Source organism: Eremothecium cymbalariae, chromosome 2 (genome assembly GCF_000235365.1).
Source record: "Eremothecium cymbalariae DBVPG#7215 chromosome 2, complete sequence".
Lineage (NCBI taxonomy): Eukaryota > Fungi > Ascomycota > Saccharomycetes > Saccharomycetales > Saccharomycetaceae > Eremothecium > Eremothecium cymbalariae.
The window spans coordinates 1,342,166-1,368,179 of record NC_016450.1 but is presented as its reverse complement, the minus strand read 5'-3'; the positions used below and the strand labels follow the sequence as shown (position 1 = coordinate 1,368,179).

The following is a 26,014-nucleotide window of genomic DNA, read 5'->3' as shown; positions in this document are numbered from 1 at the left end:
GAGATTAAGTTCGAACATTTTAGGCTACCGAATATGCCGATGGTTCTAAATGAACTTTCAGCTGCGATAGTCATATTAGCGTATACTAATATTCATGCAGGGCCTGCTTTTGCTGTTCGTTCCATATCCCTTTTTACAAAAACTACATCCTGTCCAGGAAAGGTTTATTTAGTCTGGATAGTGTAATTCGATGTATATCATGAACTAGAGATAATAGGACTATCGACAGCCATGCGCCAGCCGAGGAAAAGGCTAATAAGATGCAATGCCTAGATTTACAATCTGTAAATGGGATAAAAAATATGATAACCTCTCATTATATTACAACTTAAATGGATTCCTAACTTCGGAACTAAAAAAAGGAACCATCAAGTAGTTAGGAACGCCTTTAAAAAATAGACAGATGTTTTTCCAACCGCATCAGTCTATCGGAAAGTGTCCCCACTGGCAGTAGTTCTCCACTCTTAGGCAGCTCCAATAACAGAGTCTTGAGTCGATTTTTCTCCGCATACCTGCACCATGTAGTATGTCCGTGGTAATTGATATCATCAACTAAAGACTGAAGAGGGGATCGATGGAAACATCTAGTACATTCTATAATTTGATCCGATATAATTTGATAACCCTTCACAAAGATGTGCAAAAGACCAAGCTGCCTGGAATCAGCGTTGAATAGTTTAGCAATTTCCTTTATGTCTTCGGTAATTACAATATTATTGGGCAGAGGCAGCGTACTTGACGACCGCAACGCATCTGCGATCCGTTGAATGTCCACACTCACATTATTCTTATGTAACTTATAGTACTGTTCAATATCAACAGCAGATGTCAACCATGGGCATTTTGCACCATGCTCCTTCTGTATTCGCTTGTTATACAGCTCCAAAATACCACCTTCATGTGCAGCATCTGACAACTCAATCAACCAACTTTTACAGCAACAAGCGCACCTCAACGTGATCACACATTCTTGCACCTCAACCACCTTCCAACCTCGAGACAGCAAAATCACTGGATTTATCCACTTTGCATCCCATTGAAACATACCCTGCCTAGATATGATTACTACCTCCTCCACCCATTTCAAAAATACCGTCGGATTGTGAATCTGAAACCCCCGAAATTTCTCTACAGCCAAATCCACATTGCTCTGATACAAACACTTCACAAATTGTAAATTTTTCGGCAAGAATGAATTCTCTTTCCAAAACTCTTTCGACTTATATTTGAACTTACTCACCCGATGCATCACCGGACTAATGCATAGGCTCTTCCTTTCTGCCCTTCCTTCCCACAAACGCCTTCTCACCTTGGTAATTCTTTGTTGGAGACCTTCTTCCATTTACAACACTCACGGCGCTGGATTTGTCACACTTATAAACCCCTATTCACTTCTAGTCCAGACCTTAGATCCACCTTTTACTCTAATATTATCCGCTGCAAACTGCATTATAATATGATATAATACATCGTCATTTCGACAAGAAACCTATTTCGTACATTATGCTATTTGATAATCATTAATTACGAAAACTCAATTTTTTACTTTAAAACCTCGCAAGTACAATTCATGAGTTTTAAAGTTATATATCTTTATTTTAATTAGTTCCGTTCGGTTCTTCATCACCTTTCCCATTTACAGTTGTTTACTTTTCATCGCTAGGTGTTGATTAAGTCCAGATCTTTTTAATTACAATTTATTTTTGTTCCAAAGATCTTACTCAAACACAGTGTTTCTCTATCTCTTTTTTGATATAAAGAAACAAGTCATCCACGTTTGATATTTCTTTTCATCGAGACTATTGACGATATAATTGAGATAGTATCTGGAGTTATTTTTTATTATTAAGATATCTGATACTGAGATATCATTGAGGGTTTTAGAAGTTCCTCATTTGATTTAATAGTGCGTTAGATTTTTTTTTCAAGTTTGAGTTTTTTGCACAAGTTTTGTTTGGCTGAGTTGTCATTTTGATATTTTTATTTTTTGAAAAGTAGAACTAGATTGGATTTTAGAGATGCCTGTTGTTCTTGAGGATTATCAGAAGAACTTTTTGGATTTAGCAGTTGAATCTCAGGCCTTGAGGTTTGGTGAGTTTACTTTAAAATCTGGAAGAAAGTCTCCTTACTTTTTTAACTTGGGGTTGTTCAACACGGGGAAGTTGCTAAGTAACCTAGCTACTACTTATGCGATTGCGATCATTCAGTCAGATTTGCGGTTTGACGTTGTTTTCGGTCCTGCGTACAAGGGTATTCCACTAGCGGCGATTGTTTGTGCAAAGTTGGCGGAGATCGGTGGATCAAAGTTTCAAAACATACAATATTCGTTCAACAGGAAGGAGAAAAAGGACCATGGAGAAGGCGGTAACATTGTTGGTGCAGCTTTGAAGGATCAGAAAGTTCTGATCATTGATGACGTCATGACTGCAGGTACCGCCATCAATGAAGCCTTTGACATTATTGCCAGAGAGAAGGGTGAAGTTGTTGGATGTATCATTGCTCTAGACAGACAAGAAGTAATCAGCACAGAAGCAAATGGAGGGCCAACTGCTACTAAATCTGTGAGCAAGAAGTTTGGCATCCCAGTTTTGAGCATCGTTACGTTGTCCGACATAATTGCTTACTTAGATGGCCGAATTTCTCCAGCTGCCAAAAGAAGCATGGAAGAGTACCGCCAAACATATGGCGCTTAAAACTAAAACTATAGCAGTTAACTCTTCTGCTTCATCAATTAATTAATTTATTGATGGGTTGATTGATTGATTCGTGGTTTGATATGCTTTTTGTGTATTATTTTATGTCACTTTTATTTTCCGCTTTTGATTTGGTCAGTGTATTTAATTATCATCATTAATTCTCGTAACTATATTAATTTGTCGTTTTTGTTTTGCGTTTCAACGATAATTAAGACTTTAAACAAAGCTCACCACATTTTTTGAACTGTGATTGAAAAGTTTTGGCCAGCAAATTTCCTTCACTGCATTTCACCAACGGGTCAATCAACCAGGTGCCACTGGCTTTTATTTCTATCATAAATGTACGCAGGGGCAATCTTAAGGATTAGTTTACACTACTATACGTACATATCTATAAACATCATACATGTCAAAAGCCCTTCCCGTTAAAAATAAGGCAAGGGTTAACGGCGAACCACCTTATATTTATTTTTAGGTGTCTTATACTGTTTATCAGAAGGGGCAGGCTTTGGAACTTCGTAAATACCTTTCGTCATAGGATGCTCCATGGTAAATGAACTGTGTAAAGGAACAATATCATTCATTTGGAATCCCTTAACCATTGGAATCCGCCGTAATTTAATACCATCAAATTCTGGTCCATATGGGACCTCCTTTAATGATTCAAGAGTTGTAGGATGTGCCTGCAAATATTCAGAGACTCTCCTCATCAAAAACCTTTTAGTAGTATAACTAAAGGATATTGGTTTTTTATCCTCTTTTAATAGCACACGTACTCTTCCCGGGTTTCCGAAATCTTGAGGATGTGTTTTCTCTCCCTCAAACACACAGACCATACCCAAATAACGGCAGGCATCCGCAATGGTCTTAGCAAGCGGATTTTCAACAGCAAGTTCTACTGGAACCTTCCTGCCTTGTTTGTGAGTCCTATTCTTATCAAAATAGCATGGGTATAATATTTGAAACTTCTTTAACCCATCCATGTCTTCATTCGTTATCCTCGCTGAATCCTCAACCTTCCCCGTATCTGGGTTTATAAAGGTAAAGGAAGGCCCTTGCTGTTCACTGTGCGCCATATTTGGATATAGTGGTCGTTCATCGACATCTTGTGATCTGACAACTGTAGGTGTAATCTTTGGAGCAATTGGTGTTCTCAGGCTTGGATCCAACTCTGCTAGATCCATATGAAAATTGTCCACATCATCTATATCATTAATCTCCTCTAATTTAGGCATAACTAGGCTTTTATATTTCAAGTCTTGGTTTTTGGAGTCCGTTCTGAAGTTTCATTTATTAGCCTGTTGGCTTCTTATTTCAAATCTAAAGTCAAAATTTTTTAACTTCACCAAAAGTCATCCCTTCAAAGTAGTTGAAAGAACTGGATATTAGGAATAAGCCATAAAAGCAAGTTTATTGGGAATCAAAGCCACTATAAAGAGATAGTTATACTTAATTCAGTTTACGTTGAGATTTATTGGCAAATGGATGATCAAAGTGTCAAGAACGATGCATTAGAACTGCTGGAATCGTTAGAGCAACAACATCGGCATGATTTAACTCTTCATCTATATTCAAGTTATCTTCTTAAACAACTGATACGTAAGGCTCACAAGAAAAAGCGTGCATTAGAAGCTGAAGTTTTTATAAAAACTATGATTAAGGATAACTGGACTAGTTGGCCTTCACCAAATACAGTGATTGATCCTCATATTGATAAGGTATATGAGGATGACAATTTAGATGATAAAAGTGTTTATGGTGCGGAATTGGATGGTTCAAAATTATATAGTGTACTTCCTAAAAAAGGAGAGATAAGTGATGTTGGACTGGTTCATGCAATGGGGATGATGAGGCTTGAAATGAACTCTATATGGCAGAGGAACTTAAAAAGATGTGGATCCTTCATACAGAATAAACGTGGCGATGGTCATATTTCCTTGGATATCGATAAGATGAACATACCTTTAAGCGTTTTGAATAATATATTTATGAAGTTGGACGTATTTTTCGAGGGTCTAAACGCTAATTTTGCCAAGCAAAACAAGTTAGAATTATTAACGCATCCATCTTCAAGCAGGTTAACGATGGAAGCTAGTTTGCCCATAAATAAACAGGAGACCGAAAGTAGTAACATTTCTAATATAATTTCCAATACGACAGACATGAATAGGAAAATAAAATTAGATTATAGGGATATTATAGTTCGTGGATGTGAAATGGAAATAGACATGTCAAATATCTACATCAAGTGTCTGGAACTATTTGAAGAGCTGCCAAGTCATTATAATACTAAAAGATTTAAGATTCATAAGAGTGTTTTGCAAAAGTATAGGCCAAAACAGCATATGGAGAAAATTCAGAAACCGGCTAAAGAATTCCAAAAAGATTATTGGGAATTAGATGCATTAGCTAAGGACAGAAATATGAATGTAGAGATTAGGCAAGCTTTAAGACTAATGAAGTTGAAAAATGAATTTTCCAAAGATAAAAAAGCATTTATGATGGTTCAACACCTGGAAAGTATACATAGCAAACAAAAGAACGAAAAACGGATTAACAATGTGCGAGATGATGATGATGATGACGATGATGATGATGATGATGATGATGATGATGATGACGATGACGATAATGGGGATGACGAATACAATAGTCGAATTAAAGTGAGAGGATTAAAGGACGATGGAAGCTGTAACCGTGAATTTGAAGATGATTCATATTTTCTAGATGACTGCCTGATTAGGTAGTTGGAACAACTCATCAAATACTATGTCTAATATTTCCAACACCAAACTGGCATTCAAGTATTCATTTTGTAACATTGCATGTAACATTACACTAGTATTCTTGGCCCCACGCAGTCCAACAACTCTGCCACATGTTTCCATCATTAGGTGATCCAACAATACAGATGCTTCTTTTCTACTCCTTAGGATCATACTTTCAGTCCTTTGAGGGGATCCCGTCGGCCTATTACTCGCAAAGAATGTGCCATTTATCCATAGCATTTCTTTCACTGCAACAAGTAATTCATAAACTTTTTCCTCAGATTGAACTCTCCCAATCATGTCTTTAATGTAATTCTCTATAGTGCTCCCAAGTAGTTGTTGTAATACCACAATGATAGCTCTGCCACGTAACCAGCCAGAATTAGATTTGTTCAAAGAAAAAAGTGCTATGAATAAATCACATATCGGCTTAACGAACGATCGGGGCTTTGTGAATGTCCCTGAATAAAAATTTCTTTCGTCTTCGTAGAAATTTGATTCCTTTGTGAATTCATCTTCTTCTAATGTAGTTACTTGATAATCAAGCCCCGAATAACGTTTCACGATTGCGTTAGATTCACTGAGTTGCGAGAGCGAAGTTTCGCTGAGTCGGCTTCTTTTGGTTTCAATATCTGTGTAATCTGTTGTGAAAGTATTTGATACATCCGTTAGAAACCTACGAAATGTTGTGTCTTGACAGACATCGCTTAACAGTAGTAAGCTACGCAGATAACTTTCTAACTTCATACGCCTTTCTCCATACAATAAAGACTTTGAAACATGATACTTTAATGACATCTTAACCTTTTGAGGAAATACATGCTTCTTCTGGAGATGGCTAACTAAAGAGCCATAGGATTTCTTTAAGTATATATTCAATTTGTAAAACTCACTGTATCTTCTAGGAATTTCCCAAGAGGTTATCTGGCTTCCATTTAAATGATTAACGCGAATAATATAATACGTAACCTCCTTGCCATCCTCTGCAGATAACTCCGAGATATAAGTTTTTATGGAAACTTTTGTTTTACCAAACAAGCTATTCGCATTTTCTAGAACAGTATACTGTTGTTTTAACAATTCCTTATATTCCAATTCATTTGATAAAGTTCTTTCAGACTTCCTTAATAACTTCAATTGAGACTGGTTATTCGTTAATTCTGCTTTTAAAATTAAATGCTTTAATAATTCAAGCTGTTTTTGTAGTTCATCGATAGAGATGGTTAACTTAGCTATTTCCTCTTTAATATCCCGCAGTTCAATTTTACTGTCCATAATATCTCCATCAACAATATCAGAACGTAATAGTTCATGAGGTATGTCATTATCTGAATGTTCTGAATGTTCACTGTTATTTATGTCCTCATGAGATTCACAATGTTGGCTCATAGAGTCATCGACAAATAAAGTATCATCAAAAATACCATCATGATCTGCATTCCCAAATAGAGTAGAATGTGACCTTTTATTCTTAACATAGTTCCTACCAGCTTCTTGAGGGTCATCATCATTCAATATATTGTCTAAAGCCTTATCAATATCACCTATAACCATCATGCCGACCTTCTTTAGCTTAGTATCGCCAGAATTATTGTTACATGACACAGCAGTATTATTAACATAATCTGCAAATAGACTGGATCTTGTGAATTCTGAAGACGAGATCATTCTCAGAAACAATGACGAGTCCTTGAATCTTGGGAAATAAACATTCTCTAACTTTTTAAAGCACTCATCCTGTAGTAATAACAAACATTTCCTAGCGCGCAAATATAGCTTAGCCCTGGTGATTTTGTCAACTTCTGCATAAGTTTGCACAAAGTAAGATATATCTCGGATATATTCATTGCTAAACGAGTGCAAAGGCTTATCATCTTTCAAAAAATTATTATATGCAGTTTTTAAATCCATAATACCATTATCTGACAAGTTAATCGCCATAGTCTCATTAGTAGGGTCCTCCAATGGGTTTTTTACACCCTCAACAAAACACCAGAATTCAAGGCATCCTTTATGTCCGTGACAACTGACTAAAAAGTCATGGAAATATTTCGTATACTCAGAATCAGCAAGTACAGTTTGAATATCTACGGATTTGACAAGTGATTCAAATCCAGATAATTGAGTATCATTAAATTCGATCGCAATAGAGTTATTTGCCCCCACAATATACGATAATCTGCTCTCGACAAGATTCAAAGATAATTGAAGCCTTTTTTGAAATTCATATTCAGCTGTTGAGAGATAGGTATTTTTAGATAAAGTCAATAGTTTAGCCAAGATAAAAAATTTCTCAGAATTTAAGTCAGCTTGTTGGCTTAATCCACTAAGGTATTTTAAAAATTGTTCAAATTCTTGTCCTGTAGATGCAACACTAAGACTATATTTTGTAGGAGTATTGGCGCGGGTACCTGAACGAGGTCCTGATATATATGGATCTTCTATTTCCTTGGAAAGGGCCTTCCTTAACTCCTGCACTTGCGTTCTCTCTTTTAATACCTTTTTGGATATCTCTACTAACTTAATGTTCCAAAAATCAGAAGAAGAAAGCTTCAATACAAACGGATGTAAAACACAATTGGATAGTATTTCACGACTTAAAATTTTGGTGAACGGTGAAGAGAGTTCGCGACCATTAAGAACATTTGCAGTAATCAACTTTGACTTTTCTATTAAGTATTTCTGAATGTCACTAGAGGCAAGTTTTAAATTGCCTGTAAGAGCTTGATGCCTTTTATAGTTTTTAGTAAATTCCACTGCAACCGCCAGACTAAAGCTCTTGCTATCTTCATTAACTGCACCCGCTATAACGTCTCCAGATACAATCTCGTATGCTAAAGTAAATGCATTAAAGTGTTTTGTTATTAATGGTAACAGCTTCAGAACAAGCAAGTCCGCAAGGTCTATGTTATCTAGCCGGTTCTTCATATCCCTGACTAACTCATAAAGAACCATCCGAAGTTCCTCAGTGAATGCTGAGTTGGTACTGATTTGCTGGTACCATGGAGTAACAAAATCTCTAATAGTATTTCCAATGATCGTCTCTACCTCCTCAGATATTTTTGGGTATTCTGCGAATGGTTTACTTATGGTTGAACCTTGTGAATGTTCAATACCAAATGCGTACGGTAAAGTCGACGGATTCGGAGGATTCACAACTTTTGATTCATGTCTTAATAATAACATAAACTTCCAAACTACCAAAACACATAGCGCAAGAGTATAATTTTTTAGGCCTAAAAAGAGAAGCAGCAACACAATTAATATGTTCGTTGTGTTAATATTAACCCCCATTTGATATGTATTCTGTGAATGCTTTGTCATTTGTGATTCCTGCTTACCATCATGCATTATAGTCATGTTTGTAGATCTCTGTTTATATCCGTTATTTCGGGATCACATGAAAAGTTGACTCTTATCAAATACGATGAGTTAGTTCTCTTTAAAAGAACTTATGTAAAGCTACAAAAAGAAAATAGTACCTCCAACTTTGACGAGCTAGGTAGGGGGAATATGACATGAAATTGTGTTAGAATTACTTCTTATCCTTCTTCTTATCCTTCTTATCCTTTTTATCCTTCTTCTTCAGCTCCTTCTTCATCTCCTTCTTCATCTCCTTCTTCATCTCCTTCATCTCCTTTTTCGATTTTTCCCTTGTCGATCTATTTAATTTCTTACGTTTCTTGATATTTCTATCATCATCAGAATAAGCATCAGCTAGTTCTCTTTTGCTCGATCTCAGTTTGGTCACAGCTATTACTGCAGGATTGCTATTTGTACATTCTGTGCTGATGGTACCTTTTAATCCTTCACCTCTCACGAACCATCTATATAATGGGGATGCATTTTTCGAAACTGCAGAAGTAACAGCTTCGTTATGTTTGAAAATAATACCACTTGATACGCTACTTGAAACATCTAGGCTTTTAAGCTGCCCATCAAACAATCTTTCCCACCAAGCTTCGCCGTCATCGTGCCCTGGTGCACCGCCTAAACCTTTCTTGTCTCTTTTGTGTTTAACTAATATAGGTTTTTTTAGACCGCCCTTACTCAAAGCTTCTCCTTCGTTCCATCCATAAGATTTCAGGTACTCTTTGCTATCCATTCTCCTGTATTAAGTTGTCATTACCATGATGTCTCATAAGCAGTGATGAAAGCTCATCTCTTCGATTTTTCACTAGCAAATTTTTTTTAATATTTTGGTTAGTTATGCTACTTGAGAGAATCTAAAAGTGTGGTAAAGTGCACAAGTAGCTTCAATTGAAGCTTATGATGACTGTATAAGAAGAGTGGTTAGGCTTACAGGTATTTTATTCGTAGTTTAGCTATTATTCGTATTCCTACAGCAAACTGTTAAATCACGTGATACGCTTGTTTTCTTTTCGAACTCCATGGCAGGTTATGCAACTCATCGATCGAAATATATATTATATTATTAAGTCAACTAGGTTAGCTCTATATTTTGAATCATTAATGCTTAATCTGTGCCGGTACGTTGTCAAGTGAGATCTGTAATGCAGGTAGGAAAGAGAGATTTAGAGGACGTTAAAGAGGAGGAGAATCAGTTTGGGAAGAAGCAGAATACGGTGACTACTAACCGTAGAGAATTTACGACCATTATTGTTCGCAACCTACCAAAGAGTTACAATAATAACAAGGTACGGAAGTACTTCCAGGCATGTGGTATTATCAAGCAGGTCGATGTTGTTCTAGCTAAAGACGGGAAGTCTAAACTTGGCAGAGTTGAATTTAACAGTTATGATGGTGTGTTAAGTGCGCTTACCAAAACTTTTAAATTAATTGGTAGCCATGAAATAACTGTGGAACATTTAGAGAATATGACGCTTTGGATAACCAATTTCCCCCCATATTACAATGTAACTGATTTGAGGAATTTGTTGAATAGTTTTGAAGGTTGCTGTTTGAATGTAAGATTACCGTCATTGCGGTTCAATTCAGATAGAAGATTTGCTTATGCAGATATGGATTCCCAGGAGCATGCTACAGAAATAGCGGAAGAATTAAATGGTAAGGTTATAGAGGGGTTTAAAATAGTTATAAAGAAATCTAATCCACTTGAAAAAGACTTTAGAACGGATGCTGGCACCCGGGAAAGAAGAGAGATATATATCTCTCAACTGGATAGTGAGCGGGTGACTGCCGACAAATTAAGAGCACTATTTACTCAATTTGGGACGATAGAAAGCATAAATATACCGTCAGCTAATCATAACGAGTTTGCAAACCATAAAAAAGGGTTTGCATTTATAATGTACGAAACGGATAAGGCTGCAAGCGCCGCTGTATCCTTGAATAATACCGAATTTGAGGGCACAAATATTATCGTTTCAATTGCTGATAGAAAGGCATATTTAGAGAGGAAAAGGGTGAAGCAATTATTAAATTCCAAAAGTTCAAAAGATAATGTTATCAGTTTGTTTCCGTTCTCAGACAAGGTTTCCAAGTCCCAAATACAGAGAATTATAAAGGATCATGCGTCGTTTCTTCAAAATGAGATGATAAAGGATATATTTTTGGTTACAGATCATGAAGGTGCATTGATCTTGCTTAATGATGAAAAAATTGCAGCAAAATTGATTCTGGCCTTGAACGGGTGTAAATATGCAAGTAGGACGCTGAAATGTGGCACAATCAAAGAATTAAGCAGACATTATCCTTCCATAAATGATTCTACTAGAAAGACGAGGCCGATCATACAAACGCAGCCTAGACCTTCAATTGAAACATCAAATGATAAGAAAATGAACAACGAGGATTTCCGGAAGTTGCTGTTGCAAAATGATTAGGCTTGTTCAAGATTCTTATACTATATTAGAAATGATGGTTCTTAGAACCTTTTACATAGTGTACACATGTTACATAAAACTGCCCATCAAAATTCTGAGAATAAAGATTCTTGTAATCTTTTTATTTCTTCAGTTGTATTCTTCACAAATGATGCCCTAGTTTCCTCATCGTCCAGTAATCTTTGCTCCTCTAGAGTGGTTGGAACAATTCTAGAATTGAGATACTTTGGATGCGTTAATAGATGAGTAAAAGACCTGTACAATTCCCTTTTTTCCATGTCAGTATCTAGTCCAGGAACTACTTCAATCACTTCAACGTCATTTATTAATTTTGTTTTCACACTAGAATTGGCCAAATATTTTTGATATTCAAGACTGCTAAACATTTTTTGCAACATTATTATCTGAGAAGTTTCTTGAATAATTGAATTGGATATAGCCAACGAATTATCTGACCAACTATAGATGGCAGTACTCAATTGCTTGTTAAAGTAAGAAACGAATAGACAACATTCAGGAAGTACCTTTGAACCAAATTGACTTAAGAGTTGTAAAATAATTGACAATAAACCATTACACCAGATACCATGGATCCTTGGGTGAGATTCTGGCTTTATTCCACCATTTTGTATCATGATTGATAGAGGGCTTTCCAACATGACAGAAAATAATCCATTTACAATTAATTTTTCCGCAACATCATCAACTGAGCATAATTCACACAAAACGGTTAAAGTTACGTAGGCAATAATGGGTTCCTCATTAATCTTGAACAAATGAGAGCTTGAATACAAATTTAAAACAGCTTTCAGAGTGTCCATTTCATCCAAAGACGATGCCAAAGCCTGCATAAAACTACCTGGAGGTTTTAACTTCTTGATACTGGTGAATAATGACAATAGTAACAACAAATCCTGTATCTTATCTGTTACATTAGTAATAGTAACGTTATTACCATAAGATGAAGTTGAATTAATTTCGGATAGTATTTCTGACAGGATTAAGTTAATACCTTTACAAAAAATCACTTCAAAAAAATCCAACAATTCATTGGAGATCAATTCCACGAAATATGTCTCAGTCTTTACCAGATATAATGCTATTAAAATGGAACGCAAAAGGGGCCTATAATAAGCACTTCTCCTAGAATGTGCAATATTGTCCATGAACCCAACCTCTGGTGATTTTAGCATGTCCATCAGTTTCAACAGAATATCTACCAACTTGTTTTCTGGAACATTCTTGGAAGTCTTCATAAATGAATACAGCAAATAGAAACACAATTCCATCCTTTCCAGGTATACCTCAACAAATAATGATGAATCTATACCTTTCTCAATATTGATAGTCAAGAGGTGAAGGACAACATTAATAAATGTATCTTGTAATGGCATAGGCGTTTTCTTAACAAACGATGTCAATAGGGCGCCCCACGATTTAGCAGCAGATATCTGGTAAGTGACATATTGCAGGTTGATAGAAGCCTCAATAACTTGGTTCCTAAAACCAGCAACGTTTTCTGATCCAAACCAATATTCATCATTACCAAAAAATTGATCCATCAAAGGAATATCATATATGCTAGTCTGAAAAGACTTGCCGATCCTGAATAAGGAAGAGAGGGCAAACTTTGAAAGCTTCAAACCTGGCCACTTTCTTTCAAAGTTTATAGTAATGTCCTTATGAAGATCCTTATTATACCCATCAACCTGAAATAAGGGATTGACAATTTTTGCTAGGTCTTTCCTATTCAACAACTCAAATATTGGGGAATTTGTACCCGCTGATGTGAACAGATATAATGCACAAATTTCAGCTATCCTTGAAATTAATTTGTACTTACTTGCCAATTTTGTCGCTTGTTCGATTGTTTTTATTCCATCTTCTACAGTAGGCTCAAATGCTTCTAAACGCTTGACTAATGCTGTAATAAAGTCTTTATCTGCGTCGTAGTTCCTAGCTGAAGTCCAAGAATTAAATGCATAGGAAATTGCATCTAACAAATGTGAGCCAACATCCTCCGGCAGGCGATCCAGATTTAAGGCATTTTTCTTTAATATAGTTAGGATGGATTTATTTTCGACTGTTGCATTTTCGTTTTTGGTTCCATCAAATGTAACAACTCGGCCAGTTAAAAATAGGATCGATAAGCCATCTTGTTTGCCTTCCATAACGGAGGAAAAGAAACTGTATATGTACTTCAAAACGTTGTAATCTTGAATAGGGGTTTCTAAATCAGAAGTTAGAAGTTCCAACAACATTTGGGAATGCCCGCTACCTAAATGAGCTAGCAGTGATGGGCGTTCATTTGGCCATGGGGCTCGAACCAAGTACGTGAAGAGCTTAATCACTTCAACTTTTAGACTTTGTTTGTAAATGTAAGTTCTAACAAAATCAGATGCCTTGTCATACATTTTTCTTTCCAGAGTTGATGGTGGAAGCTGCAACAAAGCTCTTACAGAGACCAACATATTGGCAAATTCAAAAGATTTGTGCAGTAACTCATTGTACTTAACACCATAGATTCCATGATTAAATGCGGTTGCCTCAAAAGAAGTAGGCGAAACTAAAACATTTATGAGAGAATTTACAGACCTGATATCTGGAGAATCAGAACCAAGGAAAACTGTCGCAATAGCAGAAGCGGCATCTTCAAGAACTTTGGTAATTTTTTCACTTGGTTTAGAAATCGAGTCTATCCCATAAATGCTGTATATAATCTTAGTGAATAAAGAGGTAAGCAGAGCACCGATTTCAAACCTTTGATTTGTATTAACATACTTCCAGTACTGATAGCTTTCATAAATATGGATAAGGTGTTTGGTAATTCTGCCTAATATTTCTTTTTTCATCCTCTCTGGAAACCCTGTATTGAAATGTAACGATTCTGTGACCAACTGATCAGATAGCTTAATGAATTGAATAGTAAAGTCATATTCCCCACTTGGAAATTCGACAGTCCCCAATATAGTAACAGCTAATCCAGCTTTCCCATGGCGATCAATCAAGACTGAACGAGATAAATGTGACCAAACAATATGAGGAAAGTTAGTTACTAAAGATGTTAGAAACTTCAACCATGGAACCAAAATAATAATTTCTCTTGCATGTAAGCACTGCTCACATGTTCTAAACACAAGAGACAAAATGTCCTCCTCAATGACATAACCTGAAATATGTTTTATTATTTCAGCAGATCTCTCTAATGGGGTATCTGCATCAACAGTGGAAGAAATTAAGTTAATGATCCCCACCATTAAGTTTTGTTTTATCGTTTTTTCATTATCTGTCGAATTATCCCAATAATATTCACAGATATTCTGTAAAACCCTACCTAATAATGACCAACCATTGTATTTGTATAAGAATACGACAACATCCTCAGCAGATGATGCCGAAGGTATAATTTGGCCTTTTGTATCTTTGGAAATCGGCATCAAAACATTTTTTTTAAGTTCCATTGGCGGTTTAACCATTATTTCATTTTTCAAAATGATTAAATCTGTTGATTCAATACGATTATCTTCATCTACAGAGAGATCGTAGTCAATATCATTGAGTTTTAATTTCTGAGCGTAGGTGGATAACTCTTTCCATTCAAAATGGGCAAACTCTGGATGGACAGATGTTAAATTAATCATAGGAATAAGAGATTCATGCAATAAAGGTAACTTGGCCCTTAATATCGACAACTTTTTCTCAAATTCAGGACAAGTTATGAAGGTTTCCACCAATCCCCCAGGTGTATCAACCAGAATAGTTTTAATGGCATTTGTTGTTTCTTCATTCAAAGTTATAAAATTAAGTGAAAGTGTTAAAAACGAGCACAATATCGCGGAATATAACTCTTCTTCAGATAAAGACTTGTGAAGGTCACATAAACATGAAAAAATATACATTGATTCTGCAATAGCGGTAAAACTGGAAATTAAATTGGCTATTGGCGTTGTTCCAAACACATTATTAACAAATTCAACGTTTTCCTCCGGAGAGTCTTCTAAAAGATATGCTTTCATAGACAAAATAAACGACCAATAGTATAATATAACAGAATTGTTTGGCATTCGTGTTAATATGTCATTAATAAGGATAAACACTGATTCACTATTGAAGAAAGGAGTTTCAATGTTGATGGTATTATGTGCAGTATCCAACCCAAGCATTAAAATAGTGACAATAGTCACCAGAGATTGAAATTTCTGAGATGTTTCCATCGGGATCGGATTTTTACTGATTACTTCAGTAAAAAAATTGGTCTCCTCTAATATTTTAAACCATTCTTCCACTACCGAAGGGGGTAGAGCTGTATTTAGACACAGGATGGAAAGCAGTCTTAATATGTTCAACATGTAGTTAAAGTCGTGAGAAAACTTAACCTGAAGTATCAAATTATCATCTGATAAAGATTCAATCAGACATAAGTTATTAGAAATCTTTAATAAAAGCGGTATTAAGTTTTGGATCATTTTTATTTTTGTTGAATGAATAATTGTAAATATTTCTCACCAATATGAGGGAAGTTATCATTGTTCATTAATGTGAGCACAGTGTCCAATACTGCGTTCCTTTCTTGTAAAATCTGCTGAGCATAAAAGGCATGTCTGTTTTCTTGAACTCTCACCCGCTGATTACAATGTGCAATCATTCTTAAACATTCATGAGAATTAACCTGTATCTCTGCAGATATTTTATTTGCCTCATCAACATCTTCCTGCGAAACTGTATAGTTAGAGCCTCTTAGATTGAAATCTCTGGTAAGAGTTGTACCAACAGGTTGTACGGTGAACTTGGAAACATCAACTAAAAGCGACTGGTTTTGGATCAAAAATTGAGCAATTGACTCCCAGGTAGATTCATTGTCATTGGTTCTATCATGTTTATTTGCAGAGCGAATGAACCCATAAACAGAAGTAAAAGTAAGATAGATATCTTGATTGATGATTGTAGTTGTAGATTTCATAACTACTTAAGATTGATGAAAAATAAAACCAATGGGTGTATGCCAACTTAATAAAACCCTTTTATATATATATGGGAACATACATACATATGTATGTAAATATATATGTATGTATATATATATATATATATATATATTGGGAACAGCAGTATAAACAAATGAGCTTGACGTGAAAATTCGAAAATTTTCGTCTTTGTCGATATGGTCACATGACCAGTTTTCCAAATGCAAAGATCATATAAATAGCTGTTGATAAAATTACATAGTCATAGAAGCATTATATATGATACCATTTATTTACTTCGGGAGGAATTGATGCATCTGGTTTGATGTACTCTTCTATTCTGAAATTTTCGCCAGCTCTTCTTGTTTTAGGGAGGTTTTCGAAGTCAACTTTGTCAGATACCAATCGTTTCCAAGATTCATGGCAGTCAGCTATAACTTTCATAGTTTCATTTATATCTTTATATTCCCCTCCAAAAGCAAACTGGTTAGCGGGTTTGCCGGTTGGAATTTTGTAATCTCTGAACCACGTTTTGATAGATGATAGTAATTGCGGGAACACCCGTTCGACATCATCTAGGTTATTGACCACATTACTGGTTGGATCATCTAAGCTCATCACAATCACTTTCCAATCTAATTCACCACTATCAATTAACGCCAGCGACCCTAGTATTTTGACACGCTTGATATCGCCCATGTTCAACAATCCTGAACCGATCTCACAGCAATCAAGAGGATCATTGTCGCCTTTCAGACCTGGTATACTTTCGTGAGTTGGGTCTTCCCAAGTTTGAGGAAAGGCACCATAATTAGTTATATAGCCCTTGAACGGAAAGATGTTATTGACAAATCTAGGCTTCCCATTCTTCATATCCTGCTTTATAGGATTAAAATCCAATTCTTTTGAAATCTCAAATTTCCCGTTTGACCACCGAGGCACTTCAACTACCATGGTTGCTGTATTACTATTGGTGTCTAATTCCAATGGAACATCATGGAAGTACGAGCCAATTTCTGAATTGGCCAATTTAAGGTATTTCGAGAACTCAAGGGTATATTTAGATCCTTTAACAACTGATGAAAATGCAGCTTGTGCATTAATCATAGACAAATGATCTCTAGTCTTCTGGAAACGTCTTAAAGCACTGAACTTCATCTTGAATGGTAATGGGACCTAAAACACAAACAAATGAAAGAGAATAAAGTACCCTTCCCTTTGGTTTCTAGTCAATTAAAGGTTGTAATTTTCCAGAGACTTAAACCCGGACTCCTTTGCTATGACAGATAGGCGGAGGGGGTTTCAAAACCATCCCAATAAAAATAGGAAAATCGAGACTTCCTTCCTAAAGAGATGAGATGCGATGTATTAAACAACACTAATAAAAAAATACATTATGACAATTCTATATTAACTACTTAATCCGAAAAGTTGACCTTAAAAGATTCAAACTCGTCAGCTTTCTTGGAAAAGTCAGGTGGTCTGGAAGTCCATATAATGTTATCATTAGAATCAAACATAGCACCCTTGTCACTGGCATCTATGACGCCCTCAAGATCGGCTATTAGAGCAGTACTGAAGCCAAAGGGATCCCGAGGGAGCCATATGCAAGGACATTTTGAGGATACAGCTGGGTAACAATAGGCATATTTAAATTCCTCATCGTCAAGGAGCTCACTAGGATCAGGTAGGTTATAAATCTCCGGCAATCTTGTTTTAACTGCTTTGTAGGAACAGTAGATATCAGGCAAAAAATAACGTTTCCAAAATGGCGCAGGTGGGATTGGTGCAACATCCCCATCGGCTAATAATGGAACGGTGAATAGGGTGTTTTCATTATTGATTTGTGTGGGGTTCTGAATTTCGTATGTATTATCACTCAACAATGATGATGTCTTCTGATCAATTGACAGTGAATTACGTGGTTGATATTTTCTAACTGGGAACTGAGGCAGTTCTTTGATTTCTTCAGAAGGAGAATCTGTCTTCGGTGACTTGAATGAAGGCGTTTCCGATTTTCCATCTAATGGCTTCATTGTATCAACAGGAACAACAGTCATCAGGGTATCAAAGGCAAGGCTTAAATGAAAGTGAACAACCGCAGTAAATCCGATACAAATACCTTGTAGTATAATGGGACCCCAACCCTTACCAACGACAAATAGACCTAGAAGAGCGATCTGACCGATATAAATGCCCGTGAAAGATTGAAATAATGCTCTTGGATAGTGAATACCACGGCTATCAGGAGTTTCTTGAAACACATAGGTCAATGTGTACAAATAGGCAACGTACAATAGGAAAAAACCTATAGCACAGAATGGTATTATGATTGGAGAAATAATAGAATATGCCATGGCAATAACAAGCAGATTGGTATAAACAGGGAAAATGACACCCCAATCCGCACTACTTAGAGTAACAAATCTAGACCATTTCTTTCTTGCAGTATTGTCAAACAGCGCTCCTAATACGTAATATAAAATCATTGGCACAAGTTGTAGTAATACACCTGAAGAAAAGGAGAAGCAATGAAGTAAAACATAAGAAATGTAGAAATTAGATGATTTAGGTAAATTTTCAGCCAGAAGATTCATTACACCTGTAGGTTTGCCTATGAGCTGAGGAATTAACGTTGTGGCAGATTTCGAAAGGGTGATGACAAGAAATACTTGGATAACTTGGAAACCAAAAAATGCCTGCTGAGTGAAATATTCCACATGCTGTACAGATGGTGAGCCGGAAAATATTCCCATTTTCCTTATAAACATTGGCAAAATCATCATTAATACTGTAAGACCAATTGTTGGAAGCAAGGAAGTTATCATACCCAAAACTAAAGGCGGCAATTTCTCAATAAACCTAAGCTGTGGTACCTTCTCGGTCAAGTAGGTAACGCTGGAAATCAAACCTACGAATGCAACGGGGAAAGCCCACAAAATTATTAGCCCTATAACAGCTGATGACGCAATAAATCTATTTATAATCCTTTTCCACCAGGTAATTTTCATATTGAACCATATAACATCCTTTGGCTCTATCCCACAATAGGAAGGAATCATGCTAAAAGCTGCGTGGTGCGGAATAGACCTCTGAGCCATTTGTGCATAATACTGAGATTCAAACTCTACGAATACAGAGTTAAAAGGTTCCGCATTCATATGATCCGCCTGCAGTTGTACAACTTCTTTGTTTAATTTAACCAGCTCCCCCTTAATATAATCTATTGTGTCCACCTTCTTACCTATTAAAAAGGTTAAGCGATGTTTAGGTCTATGCTTATTGGGCACATATTCTGAGATATCCCCACTGATAGCTACTCCCGATTTCGCCTTTATCTGGTTTGCCCGTTTCACAGCCTTCTTCAAATAAGCGGTCTCAGCGGCCTCCAACTTCATAGCTAGGTCATCCCTCTCTGCCACCTTCGATGCTAGATCATCAGCTGCCCTAGTAATCCAAATCCGCTTCACCCCAACAAACAATTTTGAAAACTCCACTTCAGATAGATACTGACTAGGTACACACTGAAACAGAACTGTTCTCGATGACAACTTCTTCGCATATCTTGGAGAGGATAACACTACCTGTCTAACCGACGTGAAATAAGTCAACTCTCGATACACCAGGAACAAGAACCCCCAAAAAAATAACCAAGAGGCAAACACATGTGCATAATATCGCTTCTTCGAACGAATATTAGAGAAGGTTAACTTATCAAAACCAAGATCACCAGTAGATCCAGATACGTTCAGGGGCACTAGAAGAGGCAGAATCCACAGAGACGAAATGAACATGTACATAGATATCAAATACAGATACCTAACGAAAAAATAACCATCAAGCCCTGCTTGTTGGATGATAAAATTGTCCGATTTTCTCAGCAGCTCTGGCAACCATTGGAATATCCCATTCGGCAATTGCTCTGGCTTCTTCTCATCATTAATCAATTGAAAAGATGATTTAGGTTGATATATTCTTTTAAGTTTCAGCCTTAAAAGCAGAAAACATATTATAAAAACTCCAAAGACACTACCATATGTGACTATTGACCATAGCACATCTTTATTAGTAACCTGCGTTGAATCTGATGTTGCCATCTTTTATTCAAATTCAAGTTAAAATACTAATTTACACCTTGTGCAATAAACCCTTATCCCTCAATGAGCAATTCCATCACGAGAGACAGAACTTCTTCTATCTCTATATATATGTATATATATGACCGCTTCAGATCTTAGTTGATAAACCAGCGTGAAAAATTATTCCAAGTACAGAAACCAAAATAAGGACAAAATACAATGAACGCCACTTCAAACCGAGAAGGTGGTAGGACTTCTAAAACACTTCGATCTACGAATAAATGCTGCGGCTGCCAAAAAAAACTGGTTGTTTGTATATCTGAAGTTTTTTGTTGACACATAATATTTAACTTTCCTAGGCCTCCACCTTCCTACATTGTATTCTGAGATGTGACTTTCTCAGGGCTGCATAGTAATGAATTAATGCAGCGTATGTAAGCGAGTCAAAGTATGTCAGGAAGAGATCCTGGAGGAATGCCGCCTCATAAGTATTTTAAAAACCAGCAATAAGTAGAATAGAGGGGTGGGGTGGTTGGGAGTTTGATATTTGGTTTCCTATTTTAGAAGGTTAACCAAACAGCAACACAAGTATGTATGCATTAATTAATGCGCAATATTAAAGGGCGGAGCAGGGCAGGGCAGGTGAAGCTTGGTTGGAGCTGAAGATGGAGGACGACTAGCCAGCCCGTTTGTTCTGGTCGTTCAACGAGGTATAAGTCCTTCACTTTAGCATGTAAAGGTTGGTTGTAATATCCGACGCAGGGGATCTCTGAGGGAAGTCCTCGAGGATTGCGTTTCTTTTTTATTTTTCATGAAACTGAAGGAACCATATGTAAATGTTAGAAGGTATAATTGGTTAAGATAAGAAGAGTGTTTGATTTAGAGAAATAATCAAGAAGCGATTAGAAGAGGGTAATAGGGTACGCTCAGGAACTAGAAGGCTAATATGGAGGTTGAACATGCGGAGCTTATGAAGTGGAACAGTTGTGTTGAGCATATGAAGTTGCCTAAAATTAGTGCATCGGAAGTAAGGCGGTTACATGTGTATGATTTTGATAATACTCTTTTCAAGTCACCGGCGCCGAATCAGAATATATTAGCTAGTAATTTGGTGGGGTCGCTAGTGAGTTGTGAAAGGTTTAGTAATGGTGGTTGGTGGTCGGAACCTAGGTTTTTGGAGGCTCTGGCAGATGAGTGGATTAGGTTGAGTGGTAAAGGTGCTAATGTTGATGCTGAGTTTTGGATAACGGATGTAGTAGAATTGACGAGACTTTCTGCCTTGACACCGGATGCCGTGTCGATTCTTATGACTGGTAGACGTGAAGTTTTTTTTCTGAGGTGATTGGAGAATTATTGTCGCATCCTGTGAAAGGGGGGTTGTTAAAGTTCAATGCGGTCTGTTTGAAGAGGGAGGGTTTCAGCACCACGATGAGTTACAAGACAAGCTGTCTAGGGAGTTTACTTAGCAGCTATAAAAACCTTGAAGAAATTACGATATATGATGATAGACTCCGACAGTTGAAAGGGTTTCAATTGTTTCTCAATGAGTACGTTGGTACAGTCAATAGTAACATGGTATACAATCTTATTCATGTACCGGGAGAAATGCGTTATTTGGATCCGAGAGAAGAGATATCGATAATTCAAGACGTTATAAAGGAGCACAACCGTGATGTAGAGCTCCGCCGAAATGGGAGGTACATGGGCAAAGTGCCGACAATCGAACCATACTTTCGCATGGAGAAGGCGTATATCCGGGAAGTAATATCATTTGTTGGGTACTATATCTCCTTGGAAAGTCGCAAGAGGATAATGCAGCACATCACAGAAAATTATACCCACGTATTTGGTTCGAGTGACGAGGAACTGAACCAATACAACTTCAGCCCAGGATTCATACCAGCTACGCAGGTTCATGCGATGCCATCAAAGGTGATGATGGGCCAATTCATATGTGGTTCTAAAGTGTCTAGCCCCGAGGATGAATTGACTTTTGCAAAATATGCAGAGGAATTCAACGACCTCAAACGTACTGTCCATGTGCAGTTTAAGTTGAAACGCTTTGGGAAATATCAGAACATGTTATTCTACGTTGAAGTCGACCCCGTGCCTCCTGAAAGAGTGGTCAAGGCTGATTCAGTTAAGACTCTATTCTTTTATCTGGGGCAGCGCGCTGATTCGCAAATGCCTGTAAAACTCGCTCACAATTTGGCCAGCTCAGCAGAAGGCATAGAATGGGAAGATATCGAACAAGATGTCCACATACAGACTGAACTCCAATACCATTACACTTACTACCTTTCCGGTATTAAAAAACAACACAAGAAACAAAGGTCTCGCAAATAACCCGCCTTCCCCCCTTTCATTCAAACTATAAAAAATGTTGGAATGCTCATTTTCATCAGGCTGCCCATCTAATGGGATGCCAACCTGAACCAAACAAGTCATTCAAGAAGCTAGCCCGTTTCTTCTGAAACATTCTGCTGCACCTCTCCTATTCATTTCAGCACAATAACGGCTCCAATAGAGCACGAATAAGCAATCTATCGGGAATTTGACTGATGTGCTAGAACTGGCTGAGAATATATGACCAGCATCCCACTCAGTGCTGTCACAACATCTTTACTGGTCTACAAGCCTACTAAGTTAATATTCATATAATCTCCGCCTGTTACTGATACCTTCAATGTATCCCGTTGAAAAAAATTTCCTCTCGGTAGAATTCTTCTATATATACATATATAGAAGAATTCTACCGAGATACATTTGGCATTGGTGATGGGTGTAAAAATTGCTTGGTTTCAATCAATTTTACATTTAGGGCTGGCAACTTGTCACCATGTAGAACCTTACTAGCCCGTCACGAGGGCGCGGCGGACGTGGGGACATAACCTCACTAACTATCAATTAACTATGTATAGCCTCTATTTATTTTAATCCATCGTATTCATATCTCTAAATATTGTTGAAGCTAATGTCCTTATGAGTATGAGTATGTTTCCCGTTTCTCGATGTCTGAAAGTTTTGAAGTTACCCGGCCACATAGAATGGCCGGCCGGACGCGTATGTGGATGAATACGCGGAACATAATTTGTAGTTATGATATGGTAAATATAAGAGTTGGAAGGTAATTAGCCAAGTATGGAGGCGTCTAGTTTACAAATATACTGGCATGAGTCGCAGCCTATTTATTCACTTGCGTTTCAACCGTGTTCAAGAGATTCGGGATCGGAAAGTCCCAGACTGGTGACCGCTGGTGGTGATAATAAGGTGCGTATTTGGCAGTTGAATTTAGGCAAGGAAGAGCCATACAAAGTTGAGACTATAGATTTTCTAAGTTCGTTGACACAGCATGAGCAAGCTGTGAATGTTGTACGTTTTAATCATCTGGGAGATATTTTAGCTACGGCAGGGGACGATGGACTGCTTTTACTGTGGAAGAAGAATGATACGATTGTAAAGCAGTTTGGTGTGGATGAAGAGGAGTTTGCTGATTTTAAAATGTCTTGGGGCATATTCGAGAAGATGCGTGTGTCCTCTGCTAGTGGGGCTTCTGAGATATACGATTTGGCATGGTCACCTTGTGGAAGATATATTGTTACAGGGTCGATGGATAACACGATTCGTATTTTTGATATAGACGGGAAGAAATGCGTGGCGCAGATTTTAGAGCACAATCATTATGTTCAAGGAGTAGTTTGGGATCCATTAGATGAGTATATAATATCTCAATCAGCAGACAGATCTGTTCATATATGCAAAATTTTGCGCGATGGCCAAGGGATTACGGGGTTGACGTTATATCACAAGATAATAAAGGGTGATCTACCCCGGCGGGACGGTGTCTCTAATTCACGGCAAGTAATATTTTCTGAGCCGAAATCTAGCTATTTGTTCCATAATGAAACTTTACCATCATTCTTTAGGAGACTGGTTATTTCTCCCTGTGGTAATGTTCTATGCGTGCCGACTGGTATCTTCAAGAACCATGGAAATGAAGCAAATAATGGTACTGAGTTTGCAAATTCTGTGTACATGTATACAAGGGCATCGCTAAAGAGCAAGGATAGCACACCTGTGCTCGCTCTCCCCTTTCTCAAGAAACCTGCAATAGTGGTAAAGTTCAATCCAGTAGCTTATGCTTTAGATGGCACTTCGGAACCTTGGATTAAACTTCCTTATAAGCTCGTTTTTGCAGTTGCAACATCTTCAGAAGTTCTGATCTATGATACACAGTCGACCAAGCCTCTAGCTATTGTAGGTAATTTGCATTATATGCCCTTGACTGATTTAACGTGGTTCGAGTCTGGAAAACTGCTGATGATATCCTCAACAGATGGATTCTGTTCTTACATATCAATAGAAAAAGAATTATTGGGTCATGCTTATACTGGGGACCTGCTTAATATTAAGTATGAATCGCCGCCAACGATTGGGAGTTCATTAACTTCCATGCCTAACCCAATCAAAGCACATAATATAACACACGCTTGCATTAAAGAGACTGGTGGTACTAGTTCCGGTGTTATGCCGACAAGAAAACAGATTAAACCACAATCTACCACTTCACCGTTAGTACCTGAGCGTAGTGCTTCATTGTGTCCTTCGCCTGTGTCTGCCTCGTCTGCATTAACGCCTAGTAAGGTTGGAAAACCCAGACGACGTATCCAACCTTTCCTAGTCACCGAAGATAAGAATAAATAATTAAGATATTCATGATTAAATCTAGTTTTAATATATATCTCAACCAACTATATCTCTATGAGGGTATATATTTTCTTTCTTAAATACGGTAACGAGATTCGAAACCGCTGTGGATTTGTCAAAATGAAACCTCAATTAATCGAGCAAGATACAGCCTGCACTGATTATAGGTTTAAATGAAGGAAGCAATCGACATCAGAATCGTAAGCTCCATGGAAAAGCCAAAAAAAGGACGCTACCAGTTCAAACAAATCAAGAAAGAAAAAGAGGTGTCCTCATGATTTTCTTCCAAATAAAAGATATGTATTATAAAATGGAAGGGTTTACAGTCTGCACTGATCTTAATATACATCGAAAGTATCACTCTAATAGAGAACTGAGGTCTTTATCCTCTTTCAAAATAGCCTCCATATTCTTCCTTGCTTTCAAGACCATTAACTTTTTTCTTTCCTCAATACTCAAAGGCTTCGAATCCAAAACAGAAATATCTTCATTCACATCTACCGAGTATTTGGCAATTAAGTCATCAGAATATATAGAACTCTTTTTCCTTGGATCATTCTGGTCTAATTGTTGCCCCACATTTTGGTTAACTGCTCTTGAACCAGGAGGAAACGGAAATTCGTCTCCTCTAAGATAACGTTCCACTGTAGCCTCCACAGATCCAGATTGCTCTAAATCGTATCGAATTTGTTCAGCGTGAAGTTGGGGAGCTAAAGTTTGCACTATTTCGATCATATCATTGTTGACCGGTCTTCTCCTCCTTCTTGCAGCTCCACTGGGATTAGTAGCTTCGCGTGATGAAGAAGATGCGTTGGTGGTCGTTGCGGAACGGGAATGATGCATTGCTTGTTGAGCGGAAGGATGAGATTCATCTTGCAAAAGCCGCTTAATAAGAAAGAAAAAAGTGACCAGAGCAACTAAGAAGATGATGGAAGACTGGTCCATATTACCTCAACCACTTGTTTGTCTTATTTTCTCTAGGACCTGGGTGGC

General features: G+C 37.2%; 11 protein-coding genes and 2 further genes across 11 annotated transcripts; 5 read left to right on the top strand and 8 right to left on the bottom strand.

Moving 5' to 3' along the window:
• Positions 1–388: 388 nt before the first annotated feature.
• On the bottom strand, positions 389–1,342 carry PML39 (Pml39p; the record flags this gene model as incomplete). The annotated part of the gene is made up of 1 exon (XM_003645182.1): positions 389–1,342. One exon carries the CDS (start codon positions 1,340–1,342, stop codon positions 389–391), a length of 954 nt encoding a protein of 317 aa, XP_003645230.1.
• Positions 1,343–2,018: 676 nt separating this feature from the next.
• Positions 2,019–2,693, top strand: Ecym_2705 (uncharacterized protein; the record flags this gene model as incomplete). Its single annotated transcript, XM_003645181.1, has 1 exon — positions 2,019–2,693. The coding sequence occupies one exon, from the start codon at positions 2,019–2,021 to the stop codon at positions 2,691–2,693; it is 675 nt and encodes a 224-aa protein (XP_003645229.1).
• A 446-nt stretch (positions 2,694–3,139) lies between these two features.
• SEC65 (RNA-binding signal recognition particle subunit SEC65) lies at positions 3,140–3,931 on the bottom strand (the record flags this gene model as incomplete). The annotated part of the gene is made up of 1 exon (XM_003645180.1): positions 3,140–3,931. The coding sequence occupies one exon, from the start codon at positions 3,929–3,931 to the stop codon at positions 3,140–3,142; it is 792 nt and encodes a 263-aa protein (XP_003645228.1).
• Positions 3,932–4,177: 246 nt separating this feature from the next.
• On the top strand, positions 4,178–5,443 carry RRN9 (Rrn9p; the record flags this gene model as incomplete). Its single annotated transcript, XM_003645179.1, has 1 exon — positions 4,178–5,443. One exon carries the CDS (start codon positions 4,178–4,180, stop codon positions 5,441–5,443), a length of 1,266 nt encoding a protein of 421 aa, XP_003645227.1.
• On the bottom strand, positions 5,420–8,824 carry MDM1 (Mdm1p; the record flags this gene model as incomplete). Its single annotated transcript, XM_003645178.1, has 1 exon — positions 5,420–8,824. The coding sequence occupies one exon, from the start codon at positions 8,822–8,824 to the stop codon at positions 5,420–5,422; it is 3,405 nt and encodes a 1,134-aa protein (XP_003645226.1).
• Positions 8,825–8,999: 175 nt separating this feature from the next.
• TMA23 (Tma23p) lies at positions 9,000–9,569 on the bottom strand (the record flags this gene model as incomplete). Its single annotated transcript, XM_003645177.1, has 1 exon — positions 9,000–9,569. The coding sequence occupies one exon, from the start codon at positions 9,567–9,569 to the stop codon at positions 9,000–9,002; it is 570 nt and encodes a 189-aa protein (XP_003645225.1).
• Positions 9,570–9,978: 409 nt separating this feature from the next.
• On the top strand, positions 9,979–11,271 carry PRP24 (U6 snRNP complex subunit PRP24; the record flags this gene model as incomplete). The annotated part of the gene is made up of 1 exon (XM_003645176.1): positions 9,979–11,271. One exon carries the CDS (start codon positions 9,979–9,981, stop codon positions 11,269–11,271), a length of 1,293 nt encoding a protein of 430 aa, XP_003645224.1.
• An 86-nt stretch (positions 11,272–11,357) lies between these two features.
• Ecym_2699 lies at positions 11,358–16,231 on the bottom strand (the record flags this gene model as incomplete).
• A 277-nt stretch (positions 16,232–16,508) lies between these two features.
• PPA2 (inorganic diphosphatase PPA2) lies at positions 16,509–17,393 on the bottom strand (the record flags this gene model as incomplete). Its single annotated transcript, XM_003645175.1, has 1 exon — positions 16,509–17,393. The coding sequence occupies one exon, from the start codon at positions 17,391–17,393 to the stop codon at positions 16,509–16,511; it is 885 nt and encodes a 294-aa protein (XP_003645223.1).
• A 260-nt stretch (positions 17,394–17,653) lies between these two features.
• On the bottom strand, positions 17,654–20,332 carry RSN1 (Rsn1p; the record flags this gene model as incomplete). Its single annotated transcript, XM_003645174.1, has 1 exon — positions 17,654–20,332. The coding sequence occupies one exon, from the start codon at positions 20,330–20,332 to the stop codon at positions 17,654–17,656; it is 2,679 nt and encodes an 892-aa protein (XP_003645222.1).
• Positions 20,333–21,260: 928 nt separating this feature from the next.
• Positions 21,261–22,660, top strand: Ecym_2696 (the record flags this gene model as incomplete).
• Positions 22,661–23,455: 795 nt separating this feature from the next.
• Positions 23,456–25,018, top strand: CAC2 (Cac2p; the record flags this gene model as incomplete). Its single annotated transcript, XM_003645173.1, has 1 exon — positions 23,456–25,018. The coding sequence occupies one exon, from the start codon at positions 23,456–23,458 to the stop codon at positions 25,016–25,018; it is 1,563 nt and encodes a 520-aa protein (XP_003645221.1).
• Positions 25,019–25,378: 360 nt separating this feature from the next.
• CUE1 (Cue1p) lies at positions 25,379–25,966 on the bottom strand (the record flags this gene model as incomplete). The annotated part of the gene is made up of 1 exon (XM_003645172.1): positions 25,379–25,966. One exon carries the CDS (start codon positions 25,964–25,966, stop codon positions 25,379–25,381), a length of 588 nt encoding a protein of 195 aa, XP_003645220.1.
• Between the last annotated feature and the right edge of the window lie 48 nt (positions 25,967–26,014).